Here is a 22,305-nt window from a genome sequence, read left to right as displayed (position 1 = left end):
TTTGAAAATATAGATCAAGGAAAACAGCAAAACAGCAATTGGTGGGTAAAGAGTGACAGAGAGAGTGAGCACCAGAACCCTCAGAGTACAGTACATACAGTATGAGTAATTATACTTTACATGTTGTTGATATTTAATTATTTCATTATATTTGCAGCCCTGGAATTTCAGCTTTTTTTATTTTTTATTTTTTTTTTACTTACAATATTATTATTATATGCACAGACATGCAACCAAATTATTTGTTACATATGCTTAATCAATAAAGTGAAAAAAAGGCCATACAGATTTCTGTAAAAACTAATTTAAACTTAAAAAATAAAAGTTTGGCATGTAATGGTTGTTTGAGTAAGATTAACTGTTTGGTCAAAATTTTTGCTGGTATTGCAGACTGGAAGAAGAGTTTTGAAAAAGTGGTTCAGTATTAGCCAATGAAAAAAAAAAAAAAAAAAAAAAGAAATTAGGAAATAAGAAATTTTAGCAGCAACCCACTCTTTACGAATTGTAATTGTAATACATAACTCTATTGAAAGGCAAACTCCCTTTTTCTAGAGGTATTTTATTTGCAAAATTACATTTCCTTCCACATTGCCATTCTAAACATAGACCAAGGTCTTCTAATGTGCCTGATTATTAAAATAAACATTACAAAATGAAAAAGAAACAAGAACAAATGATTTTTTAAATAATTTTTCTTCATTGTCACTTGTATTTTTAGTTTCTGAAGTAAGACTGACCATGTAAAAGCTGCAGAGGATAGTAAGGAGAATAAAGCCTATCTACCAGTGTTACAGCCACTCACAGCCTAAGTCACATCACACACTGTCCCTGCACTTCACCAGTTGAGAAGTAGAGTCAGGGATCCAAATTAACAGTTTATGTGCCATTGTTCATGGCCTTAAGTGTGTATGTACTACATTTAAATCAGCCACTCATGTATTAAAGGATTATTTCTCCTGAAAATTTGATTTACTCAAACTCAAGCTGTTAGAATCTGCATGCAGTTTATCTTCATAACTTTTCATGAAGTTATTTCTGTACAGTTCTGTACAAACACTTAAAAAAAAAAAAAAAAAAAAGAAAAATTGCATTGCACTATTCCTTTGATTTATGATAACTGCCCCACTGGTGAGTGAGAGAGACATATGGACACACTTGAGCTGTGAGACTTACACTATTAGTGCTCACATTCACAATGCCAGCGCAGTCAGTACATGCTCAGGATGGCCAGACTAGTGATTTATATATATATCTCACTAGTCTTACTTGCTCATTCCTTCAATATTATGCATTTGTATATGCATAGCTATGCATATAACCTCACTAAACATTCATAAATATGTATACATTTAGGCACACATATTATGAATAATTGTACATATATATTTATAGAATATGTTTTTCATGTTTTTATAAATGTATATGTACACATAGAATGCACATGTACAGTACAACGTGGCATATCTGCAAATGTATGCACACACGCATACGATCACACATATCTACACTTTCACCAGCATGACCCCGCGTACAGTCTGCATATATGCCACTTCTAAAAATGCACCCTACCTGAAACCACAGAAGGTCAAAATTTTTTATATATTTCCAAAGTTTTTCAAGCTGAGTCCACCCGACAAAAACAGAAATTCGAAGAACTGCAAGACATACTGTATTTGCAGTTTCTAAACAAAGTGGTTAATTTTGCATATTGTATACCAAGATTTTTTGCCAAATTTTTCTTCATTTTACAGTAAAAGACATTTTAAATAGCTTTATAAACCAGAAAAAAAAATCAGTCTACAGAGCGATTTCCCGTCAGCTGTGCTGCATGTAAGATTTGACATCAAGCTGTACGCCGCTGTCCAATCACACATAATTTATCTTCATTTAGAGGTACAGCCATATTCAAAGGCACAAATAGCTTCTACAAGTCAAAGTTTTGTCTTTCTTGTTAAAGTTATACAAAATAACATTTTGCAGTCCTGTACAAGATCACTCGACCTTGCACATTCTTTAGAATAACAAAACAAAACCCTTAAAAATATATTGTGTTCTTTGTATCAATATTTAGAACTACCTCCCAAATAAGGGCTGCCCATACTAAAGGAGGCATCGATTGGAGGTGACGGTTCTCCCAAGATGGATTGCCGCTGGCGCACACTGAGGAAAAAATGCAGAGTATGACACATCCCACAAGCCCCACCTTCTGCTCTGTGCTCTGTAGTTGGTTACAAACTCCTATCTAGCCCTGAAGTCCTTTCTGCATGCTTTGCAGAAAAAACAAAACAAAAAGGTAATATAAACTGAACTAAAACAGTGAAAAAAATAAATAAAATAAAATAAAATAAAATGGATAAATACAGAGGTGCTACATTGTGAATTTTGCATCCTGGCTTTCAGTTAGGAAACAACTTATGCAAAGTGCTTCATTAAACCCTTCATGTACCCCTTCACTCCTATGTCAAGTACTCCAATGTCCCCTTCATTAGATACAGGGGAAAGGTCAAAGGTCAGACCATCCTGACACAGGTCACAGGTTACCACAGGTTTCCATTATGTCCACTGTCACCACATCTAATCTAACCTCATCTAAAGCCAGACAATGCTGAAATAAAACAACCATCAAAAAATATATAAAGAAAGAAATTACCTGGGAGTGGTACAAACGTAAAATAGAAATAATTTCATCTTATACACACCTTCATATAATTTCCCCTCTCACTTCAGAAATATATATATATATATATATATGTATATATATATATATATATGACTATAAATAAATTAAAAAGGAAAAGCAAACAAGTGAAAAGCAGAAAAAGAAGAAAAAAAAAAACATAACATTGTCACTCTTCAGTAGTTCTTAAAGACCCCACCCATGTGATGTGGGACTGGATAATTGTTGATTGGAAAAGCGACCGATCCAGGCAGCCAATCACAAGAGTTCATATTGGCGAAGGTGCATCCTCTGAATAATGTCACGACAGTCATTGAATACACGACGGATGTTTTCTGTGTCCACGGCACAGGTGAAGTGGGGATAGCAGTAGTGTTTGTCTGTGCCGCTTGCTGTGCTGATTTTCTGTGGGTTCATGCAAACACACACAAACACACAACACACACAAACACACACACACACACACACACACACACACAGTCCAAGCAGTTAAGCATTATACCAACAATAAGAATAACAAATTTATAGCTGACGAGCAAAACGGTGATTAAAAATAGTGAAAAACTTTACAGAAATGGTGACTTTTTTTCTTCAGTAGAACATTAAATAAGATTTTTACCTGAAACCATGGTCCTTGGTGATTCATAAAATGCAAGTCAACGGCTATCATCACTTTGAGAGCCAAATAGCACACAATTAATACCCAAGGCTCCTGACGATATACTGAGGTCTGTGAAACAACTGGTCTGTGCAAGAAACTGAGCATTATTTATACCTGTAATGCAGTGTTAATTTTGTCAGCCATTTTAAATTTAATCTTAGTCTTTTAAATAAGTCTTAGTCCTGTGTCAAATGTGTCAAACTACTTTTTAGTTATTATACTTTTTAGTCAATATATATTTTATTAATCGCAATGACTGTTGTCATTTGAGAAATTTATTGTTACTTTTCAGGTATTGCAGTTTCACCAATAAGCCCAAATCAATAGAATGTGGACTTATAGCCTACACATGGTTTATTTTACCTCATCTAGTGTACTGATAGGCTATTTAATACATAAATTAATATCAAAGACTTATATATGCACTCTCTCTGTTTATATTATGAAAACTGGTAAAAACAAACAAACAAACAAAAAAAAAATTATTACCAGGGGTGCACACAAGTTTTTCAGTCTGGTTCTCATCAGAGCACCTGGAGATTTGGTTTGGTGCTCACACTGCACATAAAGTGTGAGCTATTAAATATAACTATAAAAAGAAATGATATTAACAAGCATATTATTGCACTTTATTCAATTTTGTTTTAAAAATCAAATAAACAAAATAATAAAGTGTGCTAATATTATTATATATATTAGTATATAATAAGTTTATAATAGTATTAAATAAAAATATAATTATTTCATTGTACACCTAAAAATACACTGCTTAATTTAATTATTTTCTTTTTTTTCCTTTTTACTGTTTGATTTCTTTATATGAATTTTCATCATTTTCAAACCTAAAGTCAGCACGCTTTTATTTTGGTGTATTGCCGTAATTGTGCCCAAATTCAACCTTCTGCCAAATTATTACCCCCTGATTGAAGTTGTTACCTAATTGCCTAATCCTTAAGCCTCCCCCTCAGAATTTAGCACAACACCAGCATGTAAGTATATGCTCTGTCGAGTGAAGCGCATCAGTGAATGAAACATCAGTTTTTCATTTTGCTGTGAAACCATGTCAGTAAGCCAGTGAGCTGTCTGAACTTATTTACACAGTGCATTTTTTATTTTGGTCGTGGATGCTATAGTTTTTACTTTTCAAAATACATTTTAGTCTCATCTTCTATCGTCAACGATATTGCATGTTGATATAATTACATTTATTGACCTTAATGTCGTCTTGTCATCTTCCCCTTTTAGTCACAGAGAAAAGCTTGTCAACGAACATTCAATGTAATTCATAGCCTTAAACAGTGAAGTCTGATTCTTTTTAAGTCTGATTCTTTTCCGTCAACTGAATTTGTTAGCAAAAACTGGCATCATATTGATTATATTTGCCAGTATACTGGATCAGTCACAGTCTGATTGAGTGCACTGGTTTATCTACTTCACTAAAAAGAACAGGTTCAAAAGAATGATTAATTCTGGATATTGAACTGGAAATCACTCCAGTTTGACTGAGACTATGGATAACAGGTAATAATGTGGTAAATAATGTACAGTTTCTTGCACAGAGCGATTATTTTGTTCCACAATACCTCAACATATTCGTCAGGAGCCACAGGTATTAATTTTTTTGTTCCCTGATATGCCTGTATTCCCTGAAATAAATAAATATATATATATATATATATATATATATATATATATATATATATATATATATATATATATATATATATATATATATATATTTAACTGCTCTACAGAAGAAAAAAAATCACCTACATCTTGGATGGCCTGAGGGTGAATAAACTAAGAGTAAATTTATTTCTGGATGAACTATACATTTAATATTATAGATGAAATAAAGAAAATAAAGAAAGTATTAAAAAATGTATATATACCAAAAATTCATCTCGGATAAAAAACTTTGCCCTGGATACTTTTGGGTCTTCTCCGGGATCAGGGGTCGCTGTGCATATAAAAACAGATATTATATAGACATTATGCCATATAATCAATTTTAAAAATGGAAGTGGGCATATTAAAGGATGGCTGAGTTTGCCAAGTCTTGAATGAAATTATAAAACAATAATATCCACCTTATTTTACAAAGGGTTTTTACACATCTACCAGACAAAGTCAATTTCAAGCACTTTCAATCGTTTTCAAGGTGCAAATTCAAGGTTTTGGAGCACACTTTTAGACAAAAAGGGATGATGGTAAGAAATTACTGTCACTAAAAGATTTATATAAACATTAAAACAATGCCTGTAATAACTTATTAAAATAACTTAAAAAATGTCATTACAGGTTAAGTAAAAATATAATAATCTCATGCATACAGGCTATCAAAATGGTCCTCTCTAAAGTAATTTCTTTCTAGTTAATTAACAAGGTAATATTATGTGACATACTGTTTACAAGTGGTTGAAGTGCTGGAAAAACAAGATTTATTGTTTGAGTTTGAAGAGTGAATGGGGAATGATTATTTTAATACAGTTAAAAATAAAGCTGATTATATGGAACATACAGTATTTGTAAAGTTACAGAGAGTTAAACAGTTTGGGATGGCCTGCTGAGCCTTAACCTACAAGATTCATGTCTTTTACAAGATAAATAAAACACAGTAAAATATTTTGTATTCTTTCTTGTGAGTTTTGTCCATTTTAAGTTCAAAGTGATCCTCACATGAAGACTGCAGTAAGTTTAATGTGGCCCTAAAGCACAAATAAATGAGGAAAGTTTAATCAGTGTGAATGTTTGATGCTGTTCAATTTTGATGTCAAATATTTAAGTCCATGTTTGACAATATGTGTAGACCTTGGCTTAATGTATAATTCTATGTTAAGCATGAGCAGTCAACAAGGGCTTGGCAGATGGGGGGTGGGCCAGAGTTTTTTTTTTTTTTTTTTTTTTTTTTTTTTTAGGGGTGGCCACTTTGGAGGCACCACTGGGTAGAGTGTTGATCAACAATGCCAATGACACGGTTTCAAATCCCAAACAAATTTGCTTGTTTTAATTTATTTCTTGAATCAATGCAGATATTTGTGTGTATTCTGTAGTTCTAAAACACACCGATTTGGTGCATCTTTTTTTTTTTTTTTTTTTTTTTTTTTTTTGATAGAGCATGTTCATTTTTAGAGTAAACAACAAATATTATTCAATAGTGTGACTTTACATTTGTATAATTCCAGCCGGAGGAGGTAGGGGATTGGTACAGTTCAATTAGCTTCATTGCGGGGTTGAAGATACAAAGAATTGATTTACCACTCAAATGTCATGATGTATTCAAATGTATTTTCATTAGGTTCTAAAAACTGTAATCTATTTAAAAAGTTTAAAATGAGCTCCGTTGCCTCTGCCACGATCTAGTGCTCATCCTGGTGGCTGCCAGGTTGAGGGCTATTTCCAGCAGTAGCATGGGTGGTATGAGGGTTACAGTGGTGGCAAACCACTCAGGGAACCAACCCTCGGGGGACCATCGCTCCTCTAGCGCTTCTCAAACAGTTGAGCCGCTGGGAATATGCTGGGCCCTCTTCAAAGAGCGTACCAGCGGTATCCTTTGGGGCTCCTCCCGATGACTGGAAGTCGATCACTGCATTTGAGGGAGAGCTCTCTGGAGAGGAAGATTTGGCTGCACTGCCACCCTCTGGTGTGGTGGCAAGGCCTGAATTGGATCCGGAGATGTCGGCTATGCTTTCCCGGGCCACCGAGAGGGTAGGGCTCGAGTGGAATTCTTCACTGTCTACCGAGCCCTCGAGGTTGGACGATTGGTTTCTCAGGGGGGCTCACGCTGGTTCTCTGAAACCCGCCTCAGTGCCTTTCTTCCCGGAGGTGCATGAGGAACTCACCAGCTCATGGATGGCACCTTTTACTGCTGGAAACTGAACTGGTGGTTCCTCCTCCCTCACCACCCTCGACGGTGGTGCAGCTAGGGGGTATACCTGTCCTGGCCCCATCAAACCTAGCGGTGAGAGCAAGAGCAAGAGGCCCTGGGACAGGCAACCCAGAGGGAGGGAGGGAGGGAGAGGGAGGAAGCTGCTCTTTGGGGGATGGTGAAGGCACCTCTCCCTCCGCCGTAGGAGGGCCGGGTGGAGAATCTGGAAAATCCTGATGACAGAGTGGTTTTCTCTGTCTCTGGGTCCCAGGAGGGCATGGAGAGTCACCGACAGACCAACACCAGACCACACACATCCTCCTCCTTTGCTAGCAGGCAGCAGCAGGCGGTTCGAGAGCATCAACAAAGGCCCTACTCATGCACCCTCTGCAAACCTGTGGAACCAGGTAAGCATTGTACCGCACACTCAGACACCTCTTCGGTCTGCTCAAGCCGCCCGAGTTGGGTCCCTGCGTTCCACCTTGATGCCCCACTGCGGGTACGGTGGTGGTTCCGTTTGTCCCACTTGCACAGTGTCTGGGTGCCTGGCTAGTGCTACCCATCCCATCTCGCTGGCTTTTTTGGACCACCAGCCTCGGCTATGCGATTCAGTTCACCCGGCGTGCCCCCAATTTCAGCGTCATCCGCTTCACCACAGTGAAGGAGGCAGATGCTCCTGTCTGGCCTGCGGAGATCGCAGTCATACTGCCGAAGGATGCGATGGAGCCGGTCCCTCCAGCAGATATGAGGACGGGGTTTTACAGCCCTTGCTTCATCGTACCCAAGAAAGGCGGTGGGTTACGACCAATCTTGGACCTGCGTGTCGTGAACTGGGCCCTTCACCGGTTACCATTTAAGATGTTGACACAGAAACATCCGTCCCCGAGACTGGTTTGCAGCGATCGACTTGAAGGACATGTACGTTCATGTGTCGATCCTTCCGTGCCACAGACCTTTTCTGTGGTTTGCGTTCAAAGGACGTGCATACCAGTACAAGGTCCTGCCCTTCGGGCTGTCCCTGTCTCCCCGTGTCTACACGAAAGTCGCAGAGGGGGATCTTGTTCCTGAAAGAGAGCAGGGTGTTCACATCATCAACTATCTCAACGATTGGCTTATACTAGCAGAGTCTCGAGATCAGTTGTGCGAGCACAAGGATCTGGTGCTCCGGCACCTCAGTTGGATTCGGTCAAAGAAACAGCAGGCCAACTCTCCCCGATGCAGAGGATCTCTTTTCTCTGTATGGAGTTGGATTCGGTCAAAGAAACAGCAGGCCTCAAAGAGGAACGTGCACGGTCGGTGCTGAGCTGCTTGAATTCGTTCAAGGGCAGGACAGCAGTCCCACTGAAACTATTTCAGAGGCTTCTGGGGCATATGGCAGCTGCAGCGGCACTTACACCGCTGGGCTATTGCATATGAGACCACTTCAGCACTGGCTTCATGGCCGAGTCCTGTGGTGGGCGTGGCAGCGTGGCACTCACCGTGTCCAAGTAAAACCGGCATGTCACCAAACCTTCACTCCGTGGTCAGATCTTACATTCCTATGGGCAGGAGTGCCCCTAGAACAGGTCTCCAGGCATGCTGTGTTTTACACGGATGCCTCCCCCACCGGCTGGGGAGCCACGTACAATGGGCACACAGTGTCAGGCTTTTGGATGGGCCCCCATCTGCACTGGCATATCAATTGCCTAGAGTTGACAGCAGTGCGCCTTGCCTTGAACCGTCTCAAAGGAAGCTTACGAAGCAAGCATGTGCTGGTACAAATGGACAACACAGCGACCATTCCGTACATCAACCGACAAGGCAGTCTGCGCTCCCATTGCATGTCACAACTTGCCTGCCACCTCCTCCTTTGGAGTCGGAAGGTTCTGAGGTCACTTCGTGCCATTCACATTCCAGGCCTGCTCAACTGTATGGCCAACGAGCTGTCTCAAGCTACGTGGATGGGCCCCCATCTGCACTGGCATATCAATTGCCTAGAGTTGACAGCAGTGTGCCTTGAACCGTCTCAAAGGAAGCTTACGAAGCAAGCATGTGCTGGTACAAATGGACATCACAGCGACCATTCCGTACATCAACCGACAAGGCAGTCTGCGCTCCCATTGCATGTCACAACTTGCCTGCCACCTCCTCCTTTGGAGTCGGAAGGTTCTGAGGTCACAGTTGAGCAGGCCATTCACATTCCAGGGCTGCTCAACTGTACGGCCAATGAGCTGTCTCAAGCTACGCTCCTGGGAGAGTGGCAACTCCATCCCCAGATGGTCCAGCTGATTTGAAGACGTTTGTCGGAGCCACTCAGGTAGACCTGTTTGCCTCTCCAGAAACCTCTTACTGCCAGTTTTTCTACTCCCTGACCAAGGGAACACTAGCCACGGACGCACTGGCACACAGCTGGCCGCAGGGCCTGTGCAAGTAGTCAAGTCAAGTCATGTCTGCTTTATTGTCATTTCTTCCACATGTACAGGAAATACATACAGATAATTTAAACTGCGTTACTCTCAGACCCTTGGTGTATACAAATAACATTAACAGTAGCACATAAAAATACAGATAGATACAGATTAAATATAAAATACAACTATACAAATAAGGGCATGTAAAAAAAATTAAAAATAAATAAAGTTAAATAAAACAGCACCAGGCATATGGTAGATAGAGTGCAAACCAGTGAAGTTAACAAACAGTGCAGATAAAAAGATTGCAGTACAAAAGAGCTTATTCAGTCTGATTAAAGTGACAAAGAGCTCAGAGAGCAGTTTTTTATTTAAACTGACTGAAGAGGTAGTTGAATAAGGTAGTGAGCAGACAAATGATGCAAAAAGTGTCTGGTTCAGGTCAAAGTTTGTTAGTGGGAGGGGGGAGTGGAAGGATGTGAAAGCTTGGGGGGAGGTGGGGGCAAAAGAGGGGAGGGGGTTCGGGGGTGGGCAAGGTCGGGAGGGAGTTCAGCTTCCTGACAGCCTGATTAATGAAGCTGTTCTTCAGTCTACTGGTCCTGGCCTGGAGAGTCTGCAATCTCCTCCCTGATGGCAGCAGACTGAAGAAGCTGTGTGACAGGTGAGTGCGATCACCTGCGATGCAGAGGGCTTTGCGAGTGAGACAGGTTCTATAAATGTCCTGGAGGGAGGGGAGAGAGACACCAACGATCTTCTCAGCTGCTCTCACTATGCGTTGAAGGGTCTTCCGCCAGGATGTGTTGCAGATGCCATACCACACAGTGATGCAGCTTGTCAGAATTCTCTTGATGGAGCCTCTGTAGAAGAGCACATGATGGGGGCCGGGGCTCTGGCTCTTCTCAGTTTGCGGAGGAAGTATATACACAAATAAAAACATGTTATTTTTATTTATTTATTCATGTTATTTTTATTTATTTATTTTTATTTCACACCCAGGAACTTGGTGCTGCTCACTCTCTCCACAGTCACACCGTTGATGGTCAGAGGAACATGTTGAATGTGTAATCTCCTGAAGTCAACAACAATCTCCTTCGTCTTCTTTTCAATCAGAGAGAGATTGTTGTCACTGCACCATCCGGTTGTCACTGCTCTGTTGCTAATGAGACCCACTACAGTTGTGTCATCTGCAAACTTAATGAAGAGTTTGGAGTTGTGTGACGGTGTGCAGTCGTGGGTCAGCAGAGTGAAGATGAGGGGCCTAGCACACATCCTTGGGGGGCCCCAGTGTTCAGTGTGATGGTGCTGGATGGGTTGCTGCCGACCCGTACTGCCTGAGGTCTTCCAGTCAGAAAGACCAACAGCCAGTTGCACAGCGAAGTGTTAAGCCCCAGCTGGACCTGTTTGTGAATGAGCTGTTGAGGGATGATTGTGTTGAATGCTGAACTGAAGTCTATGAACAGCATTCTTACGTATGAGTATTTTTTGTCTAGATGTGTGAGTGCTGGGTGGAGGGTAGTGGCGATGGCATTATTGGTCGAGCGGTTGGACCGATATGCAACCTGGAAGGGGTCAAGGAAGGGGGTGGGGGGGTAGTTGGGTATGGGGTTAGGGGTCAGACTTGATATGGTGCATGACTAGCCGTTCAAAGCACCTCATGAAAATAGGAGTAATTGAAGCATGTGGGGACAACAGCCTGACTTAGTGAGATGCTGAAAATGTTTGTGAAGTTCCACTGCACAGTCTCTCAGTACACACCCAGGAATGTTGTCAGGACCTGGAGCTTTTCGTGCGTTGATCCTGCTGAAGGATCTCCTCACACTGTCCGGGGACAGCCTCATCACCTGGTCATTGGGAGGAGGTGGAGTCTTCTGTGCAGTGGTGCTGTTTTGTTCCTCAAAGCGAGCGAAGAAGGTGTTTAGCTCATTCAGCTGGGAGATGGTGCTGTCACAGGTCTGCAGTGGGGGCTTGTAGTCCGTAATATTCTGTATTGCCTGCCACAGGCTCTGAGTGTCTCTGCTGTTGCTGAATCGATGGGCTATCCTCCTGGAGTACTGTCTCTTAGCCTCTTTGATGCCGCGGGATAGGTTGGCCCTAACTGTCCCCAGGCCCACCTCATCTCCAGCTCTGAAGGTAGCGTTCCGAGCCTTCAGGAGTCTGTAGACCTCCCCTGTCATCCACGGCTTTTGGTTGGCCCGGACAGTGATGGTCTTTGTGACTGTTACATCATCAATACACTTGGTGATGTAGGCAGTGACAGTCTCTGAGTACTCTTGGATGTCTGTCGTGTTATTGTATGTGGCAGCCTGCTTAAACATATTCCAGGCAATGGTGTCAAAAAAGTCTTGAAGAGCCACTGACGACCCTTCCAGCCACACTTGTATTTGTTTGTGAACTGGTTTCGTGAATTTAAAGAGCGGTGTGTATGCAGGCATTAGCATGACAGTGATGTGGTCTGAGGCACCAAGGTGGAGGAGGGGGAGGGCCTTGTAAGCTCCTCTCTGGGTGGTGTAAACAAAGTCCAGAGTGTTGTTAACCTGTGTTGGAAAGTCTACGTGTTGGTGTATTTTTGGGAACACAATCTTTAAATCTGCATGGTTGAAATCCCCAGCTAAGATGAGAAAAGCTTAAGGGTGGGCTGTCTGCTGCTCACTTATGTGCTGGTACAGTTCATTTAGTGCCTCACTCCTGTTGCTGGAGCAGGGAGGGATGTATAGAATGGCCAGAACGGTAGATAAAATGGCTGGCACTTAATAATCATAAACTCCTCCAGGGGCGAGCAGTGTTTGCAGACCACAACAGCATCGCAGCACCACGCATCATTGATGTAAACACAAAGCCCGCCGCTGTGGGTTTTACCTCCCTCGACGAGAACTCTGTCTGCTCGATAGCATGCCAGCTGATCAAGAAGAATAGCGCAGTCTGGAACACTGTTGCTGAGCCATGTTTCTGAGAACACAAAAACACAACAGTCTCTTACAGTCCTCTGAGTTGAGCGTAGTAGTCGTATGTAGTCCAGTTTATTGTCCAAAGAGTGTACGTTAGCCAGTACGATGGTGGGGATAGCTGGCTTGTGTGGGTTAGCCATTAACCTGTCCGGAAACCTCCATGCTTACCCCTCATCTGCTTCCTCTCATGCCGCTTATGGCGCCTCTGCTGTGGGTGAGATGCAGTAGTGGGGGTCGGTGATGGTGTAGGCCTCCGGAGCAGACCGAGATCCCACAGCTCTTCCGCATGCGCAGAGTTTAACTCTAAAAATGTGGATCTGTCGACATCAAGCAGAAACTCACGACAATATGTGCACTTAAAGACAGGTAGTCGCGATGAAGACCTACAAAAACACTGCAACTCACAAGACAAAAAACACGAAAACGTAGATCAGACACAAAGCTTTAGGACCTCAGACCAGCTCTTTGTCTGTTACGGAGGCCGGCAGAAGGGGAAGGCCGGCGGAACGTCCGGCGGAACGTCCGGCACCAGGGCTTCACTCGATGAGTCCTTGAGAACCAGTAGAAGGCTGGGTTCCATATGTGAGACCTAAGTGGATCCCATATGTGTAAAGTCAACAGTATAGCCTCAGAGCCCATGTTTACCCGGCATTTCTAAGAGGGTTACAATCACCTCCAATTTTCCATATGCACCTAAACAGATGTTCATATGTGTATTTGCTTCCTAAACCTCCTTTGGGAAGGATGGGGCTTCTCGATTTTCAACTGAATCAGTTTTAGATTAAGCATTCTTCCAAACCTTTTAGCATTTTCATAAAAAAACAAAAACAAAAAAAACAATAGGCTACTATTTCATTTTTTTTTCTTTAGTTTTAGTCGTTTTAGTTTGAATAAAGTTTTAATAAGGTTGTGTAACCATCAGAACAAGGGTTACAACAGTAACGGAGTACAGTAACCCTTCCTGTTGGTCACCTTCAATGTTGTGTTGAACAATTAGGGGTCCCTATGGAAAGTGCCACAACAGCTGAACTGTGTTACGAGGATTGACGATGCAGATGTTGGCAAATGACAGTGTGTCAGTGACAAATGCATGCAGAGTAAGGTTACCTACCCAGCGCATAGTCCTTTGTACCATTGAAGGAATCAAATGAACATTACTCACCATGGGGAAGTCGCAGTTCCTTTCTCTCAACTTTTTTATAGATTTATATTTTAATATAAACTTTGACCAAGACCAAAAGGTTTATGCTGGGGAAGCATGCCCTAAGTGGGCAAGGTTGAGGTGACATATGGAAGACGTGTGGACTGACACACAGGGCAGTACCACATATGGAATGACACTCTGCGGTAGGGCCTAACTGAGGAGGAATGGAACAAATACCAATGCAGAGAATGGACAGACAAGTTTCTGTCAAAGGAAAGACATGGCATTACCAGGAGGGAAACCATACTGTGGAAAAAAAATCAAATATGGAATTACTGATAGGGAATCAATACATATGGGCACCTAGCCCAGTACAGGGGCTGGGCCAGGCAAGCAGTGCAAGTAATGGGTCTAGCATTGGACTCTTCCCCCCTGCTTAGGGGAACAGCGATTTAAGACACCAAGCTAGACCTCCTGCAGAGTTAGGGAGGAAACTGGCTCAACCTGGAGAATCTCACAATGGTATTAGGTGTCAACCAGTCGGCAGCTCTGCAGATGTCTGTCAGAGAGGGCTGGGTCTGCTTTCCCAAGGGGCAGTGCTTGCAAGTTCACCACCTGGTTCCATAAGGGAGTGGAAGCATTGTATTTGGCTGTGCAGCCAGTGCACAACAGATCTCGCAAGTGATCTAAAATGAGTCACTTTTAAAGCTCTTCATAATTTAGTTCCTCTTTCTCTTTCAGACCTTCTTCAAACATACGTTTCATTGTGCTTTTTAAGGTCATCCTTAGCAGATTTACTGACTTTTCCAAAATGTAAATTAAGTACTATGGATGCTGTGCTTTTAGTTGTTCAATGCCAAAACCTTGGAATTCATTTCCATTATATATACGCCAGTTAGATTCCATTTTCCAGTTCAAAACTCAGATTAAAACTTACTTAGATCGATTTTTACAGTATAGAATTGATTTTTGTTTTTTGATTATTAGTATGATTTTCATCACATATTGAAAGAATTGTATGTTTGTAATTTGTGTTTTGCATTGCTTTGTATATTACTGGTTTTGTCCCCTATGCAGTAAAAGGGTCCTTGAGTGACCATAGTGCCTGTATGAACATTGTTTTAATGCTGAAGTAAGCTTTTTCCTAATGCCAGTTTCAAATATCAACCATAACGGACAATGTTATAACAACAGGAAGCAGCTGACACTGGAAGCCCTGCACATTAAGGTAAAAATGGCTCTGAACGTTGTTATGTTAAAAACAAGGTGGAGTGCTGAAAACGAAGACAAAAATTATGGTGACACTTTATAGTTGTGAAGTGTTATGCCACCCAAACACTACATGACTTTCATTGTCGGACTGCAGTTCTTTTCACAATACTTAGATGTCTGTTGTCCACAACGTCAGTTCCAGTGAAAACATTTTTCACACTACAGAACTTGGATCTCAGACAGGGCATTGGAGCTTCTCTCAGATCATATCTTTCTTAGTGATCATCACTCAATTTTGGGCTTTTGCATGCGATCTCTCTAGATGAACAAATAATGATTTAAACATAACATTCTCACATAAAATACAGATAAAATAGAACGGATAATTATATTGCTCCGGATCTTCAGTTACAAAAACAGAGCCTAGACACAAAAAAATTGTATAAAACATATCGACAGCTTCTAAGAAAAATATTATGTACACTAAGCTTTAAATTACGATCGGTTATAAACCCATGTGCGTTTCATTTTTTTCAGCTCTCCATAAATATTAACTTAAAACATTCTGACATTATTACTCAACAATTAGTATAAATCCTATGAATTATTCTGTCGTTTTGCCCTGGGTACTCAGCCATTTCACACAGCATAGGCACCAATTCCGTGGGTGCTAGAGCTGTACCCTATGCCCATGAGCAAGGCACTGAACTCACAATTGCTCCCTGGGTGCCAAATAGCTGCCAACTCCTCCGGGTGTGTGTTTGTGTTCACCATTCACTGCTTTGTATGTGCACTTGAATAGGTTCTGAGTATGGGTTACCATAAAACAGGTCACGTCAATTTATTTATTTTTTTTACATGAAAGGGAACACTCATTTTACCTATTTATGGAAATGTTTACGCAAATGTATGTTTCGTTTTTTTATCCATCATATTTACTGTATTTAATTTTTTTTTAACTCCTGTTCTTAATAATCATTTTATGCATTTACTGATGTAACTTTGGCCTCAAATGTTTTATGAGGAGGTTTTTGCACAGCTGTAGTTTCATAGAGACTACAGCTGTAGACTGTTTTTATTAATAACTTTTTTTTGTACGCTTTTTTTTATTTACACATTTGCACACCTGCTTTAAATAAACATCATATTGGATACCAACTTTGTTTCTGTTTTACATCTCCATTGTGATTTTCCATGTGACCACTCAGGTGTATTTCAATGCTTGATTATTTTATCAAATGCACAAACTGCAACTCAATGATTCCATTATCTGCTAACAAAAGTTCAGACTTCATGGATTCAGTTTAGATTCCAGAAATATCATGGATAGGTCCGTTCCATGAACAGTAATGCCATCTATCAGTATGTGCTAACAACTACTAAGGCTAAGCTTAGGGTTTAATTTAGGATTAGAGGTTAGTTCCAGTGTTGTGTAGACAACCAGAACTGTGATTGACATAACCAATGAAATCTATAGAACTGGCTGTGGGGAGGGTTTTGCACTTAGCTGGTTAGGGGAAAAAATCTCACCACTCAAAAGGACTGTAACAAATGTTTAATAAAAAGTTGCATTTTAAATCATCCTTATCTGTCAGTTTGACTGAATAAGCCGTATTTTTTTCTTTTTATGCTCTACTTCTATTTTTCAGGAAAATGACAAAAGTCTTGATATTTTAATGTGTACATTGATATCACAAGAAAATCTCTCATTTAATGAACATATCTCATAAATAATAAACTGGAATGCACAAAGAATATCTTGTTTATAAGTATATTATGCTCATATACAGGTCATTACCTTCAGAAGGAAGAGTGTAGCGAGCATACTCTGGGAAATAATCTTCAAGTTTGGATTTTCCTGCCAGGATCTTTTCTGCCAGCATGTCCTGTTTGTTCAGAAATAAGATCACGGAGATGGTCCTTAAAAACCTGTTTGAAAACACAAAGTGAGACATGTCTTTCTATTTTTATATCTGCTGACATTTTTATTCAGACATGTTCAGCTGCAGCTTTGAGCCCTTCTTGAGATTGCACTGTAATATTTAAAGGTGCCACCTGTCTCTTCTATTTGACTTAAAAATAAAATGTATGTAATATTTAGGCATGGGTGCAATGACCAAAAATATCACAGTATGAAATTATATATCATGATAAGTGTATATGACCATATAGGCATAGGCGGAGTTTGGACCAGATCCAATCGTTTTTACCAGAGCTTTTAACAAAACAAATATTTTCACATTTTCTCATTTTATTTGTATTATCTTATTTTTTTAATGAGTAAGCTAAGGTTAAATTATCTAAGGGATAATGCACTGCTAGATGTGCATTAAATGATTTTAATGCAGCATTTGGAGGCAAAAAAAAACAGCATAACGCGAAGTGGTTGCATCTGCGAAGTGCATTAAAATGGTTTAATGGACAGCTAGCCGTGCATTATCCTGCTTAGTAGTGACTAGGTAGTGACTGCCCATTTTTGGTAGTGACAGTAATACTTTGGTAGAGACCACATCACATTACAGAATTTTAACATTACTAAAACATACTAAAATACAAAAAATTTGCATAACTGTACTAAAGAAAAACTATAATAATTTCCCCCATATATGAGGATTATGTGTTCCTCTGTCACTACCGAAACAATGATGACATGTTTCGGTCTTGACAGTTTCGGTTAGGGCTGTGCAATTAACTAAAAATACCCCCAACCAACATTATGCCCTCCAACCACCATAAAAACAAAATAAACGAGATAAAACGATTAATGCACACATTCCGCCCCCTTTTGCAGTGCTGCGCTTTCGTTCCTCCAAAAAAAAAGCCCAATTTCCCATGCAAATCAGTAAAATCAAGTAATGTGACTTTTGCAAAATGGGACGTGCTTGATTTATCGAACTATATTTATTCATGTTTTTAATAGCGTTAAATGAGAACTTGCTCTGCTCCTCAGGAAGATATATGCACTCAGAGATGGAACAGAACATGGACATGTAAAGTAATCTTTTAGCTCAAGGTGTGTGCCTAAATGGTCAAATACACACAAAAATGTGTCAAAATTATGCGCTTAGTGATTATTAATGTATACCTACATTGGTCATGTAATAAATAAACGTAAAGAGTTGAAAATGAAAATATGCGTGAAATGGTAAATTGGATCTGTGCATTCAAAATCACACACTGCTCATGAGTGAAGGATTTTTGTAGCTTTAATAAGAAAAAAAAAAAATTTCTTACAGTGAACACTATGCTGTTTTATTTTACATTTGATTATTCATTTCTGTAGTAGGCTATAAACTGCTTGAGACTTGTATAAAAAAAAAATAATTAAAGCACAGTTTCTTTCATTTGTATCTTTTTATTCTATTGTGTTTGTCCTTTGCTTTTTTATTACTGACAGTTTAATTATTTTCAATAATTTTGAGGTCTTTTTGTTTGTTTGTTTGTTTGAAATTCCGCTGGTCTCTACAATGTAGATGTCATACCAACCTTATTTACAGGAAATACATATTTGATATGTATCACCATCTTTAAATAAATCACTCATCTAAAATTCTGGTCATATGGCCCCCTCATAATCGTGTTAAATAATCGTGATTACAATATTGACCAAAATAATCGTGATTATGATTTTTGCCATAATCGAGCAGCCCTACTTTCAATAGTGACAATTTTATGGGATGAACCCCCTTTTTTGTGTCACAAACTTTATATTTATAACTTTATATTGCACTCCTATATAACTATATTTATAACTTTATATTTTGGACAGCCACCTCCCAATTGAAAGTACCCAATAAATTATGATTTTATATATATATATATATATATATATATATATATATATATATATGCTGCAATATATATATATATATATATATATATATATATATATACTACCGGTCAAAAGTTTCAGAGCAGAACAATTTTTTATGTTTTTTTTACAGGAGTTTCTTATGCTCATCAAGGCTGCAATTATTTGAGCAAAAATACAGGAAAAAAAATCAATATTGTGAAATATTATTATGATGTAAAATAACGTTTTTCTATTTTAATAAACATTCAAATCTATTATACAATACAGTATGTATGTATATATATATATATATATATATATATATATATATATATATATAAACACATATATAAAGCTTAGATACTTAAGAAGGATACTTAATATTTTCAAAATTACAAATTTATTTTCCATTTAACATGTTAATTTGGTACAGTTTAATTATGGAAAAAATAACTTATTAAAATTATTAAAGCATTTAACAAACCTGGCCCAGACCTGTACACCATCTTATATTGTATGCAGTTGCTTAGTGATGAACACAATGCAAGATGACAACTGTGTGATGCAGCCTATTAGAACACAGTTACATTCCCCTTGAGCTCAAGATTCATTTTACACAGTAGAATATTTCAACTTTATTCTTGTATTTTTATGACTTTATACTCAAAATATTTTGACTTTATTCACTAATTTTGACTTTATTCTCAAAATATTTTGACTTTATTCTTGTATTTCTATGACTTTAATCTCGTAATCTTAGAGATTTATTTTTTTTTTTTTTAACGTGGCACTAAAACATTGTCGTACATATGTGATGGACATCAGTTATAATTATCTTTGGTATGTCCTTTGAAGGTTTCTTGAGTAAAACAGATCCTTATTTAATGAAGCATATACAGAAGACCTAAACCGGAAGAGACACGACCTGTTTTAGAACTGCATCTCTGAGCAACAAACAGAAGTGTTTCAAGAACGAATCCATGATGAGTGAGCCAATGATTCAGTGACCCACTCATTAAGACAGTCACTTGCTTTGTTTCTGAATGAATCAACAGTTTTAATAAATCGGCTGAAAAAAAGTTACTGAATGATTAACTTAAGACTATTATATTATTAAGACTTGCTGACACCTACTGGTGTTTTTAGCTTCATATTTATAATATCATGTTATCATTATAAAAAAATAATAATTATTTCACATTTTTTATATTCAGTTTTTGAAACCCATTAATTTATATAATTATATTCATAGCATTATGTATGCAATTCTGATTAAAGTGTGAATGCGTTCATGTTAATGCTGAACAGTTTGTGTACATAAACCTAAATGCTACTTCAGATTATGGCCACATTGTGGCCTTTAGTTTATGTGAAATAAATTCTATATTCAACAAAAAACTTTTTTTTTTTTCTAAAGCTACATTTTTGTAATGTCTATACATTGCTTTTCTAATTTAACATAATAATGACTTTAAATGATCTTCTGGGGGTAATTTCTCAGCCCAAATTATTGTGTGATTAATTTGCGATGAATTAGATAAATATCCAACACATTGCCCAGCCTCTAATAACAATAATTGTCCGTTATACCGTTACAAACGCATATAAGTATTTTAGGGTAACTTTTGTAGCACTTGGGATGGGAAATGAGAAAACCCAAGAAACAGCATAACTGTGAAACCTGTTAGTCCAGATGCTGCGGAACAGATCAAGAGACTCGCGCAGCCGGTTAGTGCTGTTGTCTTCCCTTATGACCATGTTATAACTGCTACTGGCTGCCACAAAGATGATGGCGGTCACATCTGTGATTATAAACAGGAAGAGATATATTACCACCAAACACACACTTTTTGGATAGTTCACTTAAAAATTGAAATTGTCATCATTTGCTCACCCTCATGTCATTCCAATCATTTATTTATTTGATTTACATCTGAAGAATGAATGACATGCATACACACAAAGGTAGGCACGCAAACACACTAGATCAAACCTCACTAGATGTTATGCTTCACAAATTCAAAACGTGCACTCAAGGCAAAACAACGGTGGGGATACTGGGCAAGTAATGTAATTGCAGTATGGCTGAACATGGTGTAATATCGATAACACTGACTACCAAAGCAAGACTAGCATGCACAAGATTTTGCATTTACCATATGTAATCTGTTCATAATATAAAGAAACCTAATTTCTTCACAAGACTAAAGATTAAACTGCTCGATTCATATGGATTTGTGTTATAAAAGTTTAAGTTGTGTTTGTGTGTGTGTGTATTTTGAGGGTAAGTAAATGATGCCACAATGTTCATTTTGGGTAAACTAACCCTTAACCTAAATACTATTAGTTACTTTCAGATATATCAACAACAAAATAGTTTTTGTAAATTTGTTTACTGAAAAAAAAAGTTACATTGAGGAGTCTGCAAGCTCACCATTAAAGCACTGAATCCATTTCCTTCTTTCATCTCTCTGACCACCCACATCAAACATACTGACACACAGGGAGAACAAAAATAAGAAATGTTTCTGTATGAAACAAGTATTTATATAAATGTAGTAATTGAATCCAGTTATGAATCATTAGATCAATTATAGATATATAGTGGGGTCCAAATATCTGAGAATACTAGTGTAAATGCTTTGATCCTTTTTTTTTTTTTTTTTTTGCTTTCTTGCCACTGTCGCCTTTGGCTTGCTTAGTTGGGGACACCTAATTTTTGGCAATACTGTTGACTTTATTCCACAGACACTATTTGAAGAGAACTCATTTGAGCGGGACGATGATATCAACGAATCAATAAACTGACTTTAGCTGAAACCTTAACTGTTTTTTATAAAAAAAAATAAAAAAAAAAAAACAACAGGCTGATCTAACTAGCAAAGAATTTCTTCACAGCAACTCATAAAGTAAATCAGTAGATTGTATGGTCCCCACATGCTACTTGCTGGCTTCGGCTGCTTTAATAATGTCCCAGAGGTTTTCAATTGGATTCAGGTTTGAGGGAATGTTAGGGCCAGTCAATGGCATCAATGCCTTTGTTATCCACTGCCTACAAATTCCGGCCACATGAGGGCAGGCACTGTCATGCACCAGGAGAAACCCAGAGCCCACTGCACCAGCGTAAGGTCTGAACCTGAATGTGAACCTCGTCTCATCCATGAAGAAAACTGGGCACCAGAGGTGGGCTTGCCAATTCTGACATTCTCTGGTAAATCCAGTGGCACGGTGCTGGGCTGTGAGCATAGGTCCCACTAGAGGATGTCGGGCTCTGATGCCACCCTTATTGAGTCTGATTCTGAAAGTTTGTTCAGAAACATGCACACCAGTAGCCTGCTGGAGGTCATTTTGTAGGGCTCTGGCATTACTCCTCCTGTTCCTCAAGATACTTGTCCTGTTTGCTGGGTTGTTACCCTTCAACGGCTTTGTCCAATTCCCCTTATGTAACAGCCCGTCTCCTGGTATCTCCTCCATGCTCTTGAAACTGTGCTTTGAGACACATCAAACCTCCTTGCGACGGCACATTTGGATGTGCTATCCTGGAGGAGCTGGTCTACCTGTGTAAACTGATTTGGTTGCAGGTACTGCCTCATTCTGGCAGTGACAAGGATCATA

General features: G+C 39.0%; 1 protein-coding gene across 2 annotated transcripts in view; it reads right to left on the bottom strand.

Moving 5' to 3' along the window:
- Window positions 1-549: 549 nt before the first annotated feature.
- Window positions 550-22,305, bottom strand: part of gnal (guanine nucleotide binding protein (G protein), alpha activating activity polypeptide, olfactory type) — a 169,710-nt gene continuing 147,954 nt past the window's right edge. Inside the window, exons 8-12 of one of the 2 annotated variants that reach the window (XM_042714141.1) lie at window positions 21,125-21,183; window positions 20,372-20,492; window positions 16,696-16,826; window positions 5,231-5,298; window positions 550-3,082 (exon numbers count right to left, since the gene is read on the bottom strand). In XM_042714141.1, the coding sequence (XP_042570075.1) occupies window positions 2,936-3,082; window positions 5,231-5,298; window positions 16,696-16,826; window positions 20,372-20,492; window positions 21,125-21,183 (526 nt within the window). In that variant the 3' untranslated portion in view covers window positions 550-2,935. The remainder of the gene's footprint in view (window positions 3,083-5,230; window positions 5,299-16,695; window positions 16,827-20,371; window positions 20,493-21,124; window positions 21,184-22,305) is intronic. The other variant, XM_042714142.1, reaches the window with a different exon arrangement.

This window comes from Cyprinus carpio, chromosome A24, assembly GCF_018340385.1.
Source record: "Cyprinus carpio isolate SPL01 chromosome A24, ASM1834038v1, whole genome shotgun sequence".
NCBI classification, from domain to species: domain Eukaryota; kingdom Metazoa; phylum Chordata; class Actinopteri; order Cypriniformes; family Cyprinidae; genus Cyprinus; species Cyprinus carpio.
This window is presented reverse-complemented; position numbering and strand designations above follow the sequence as displayed.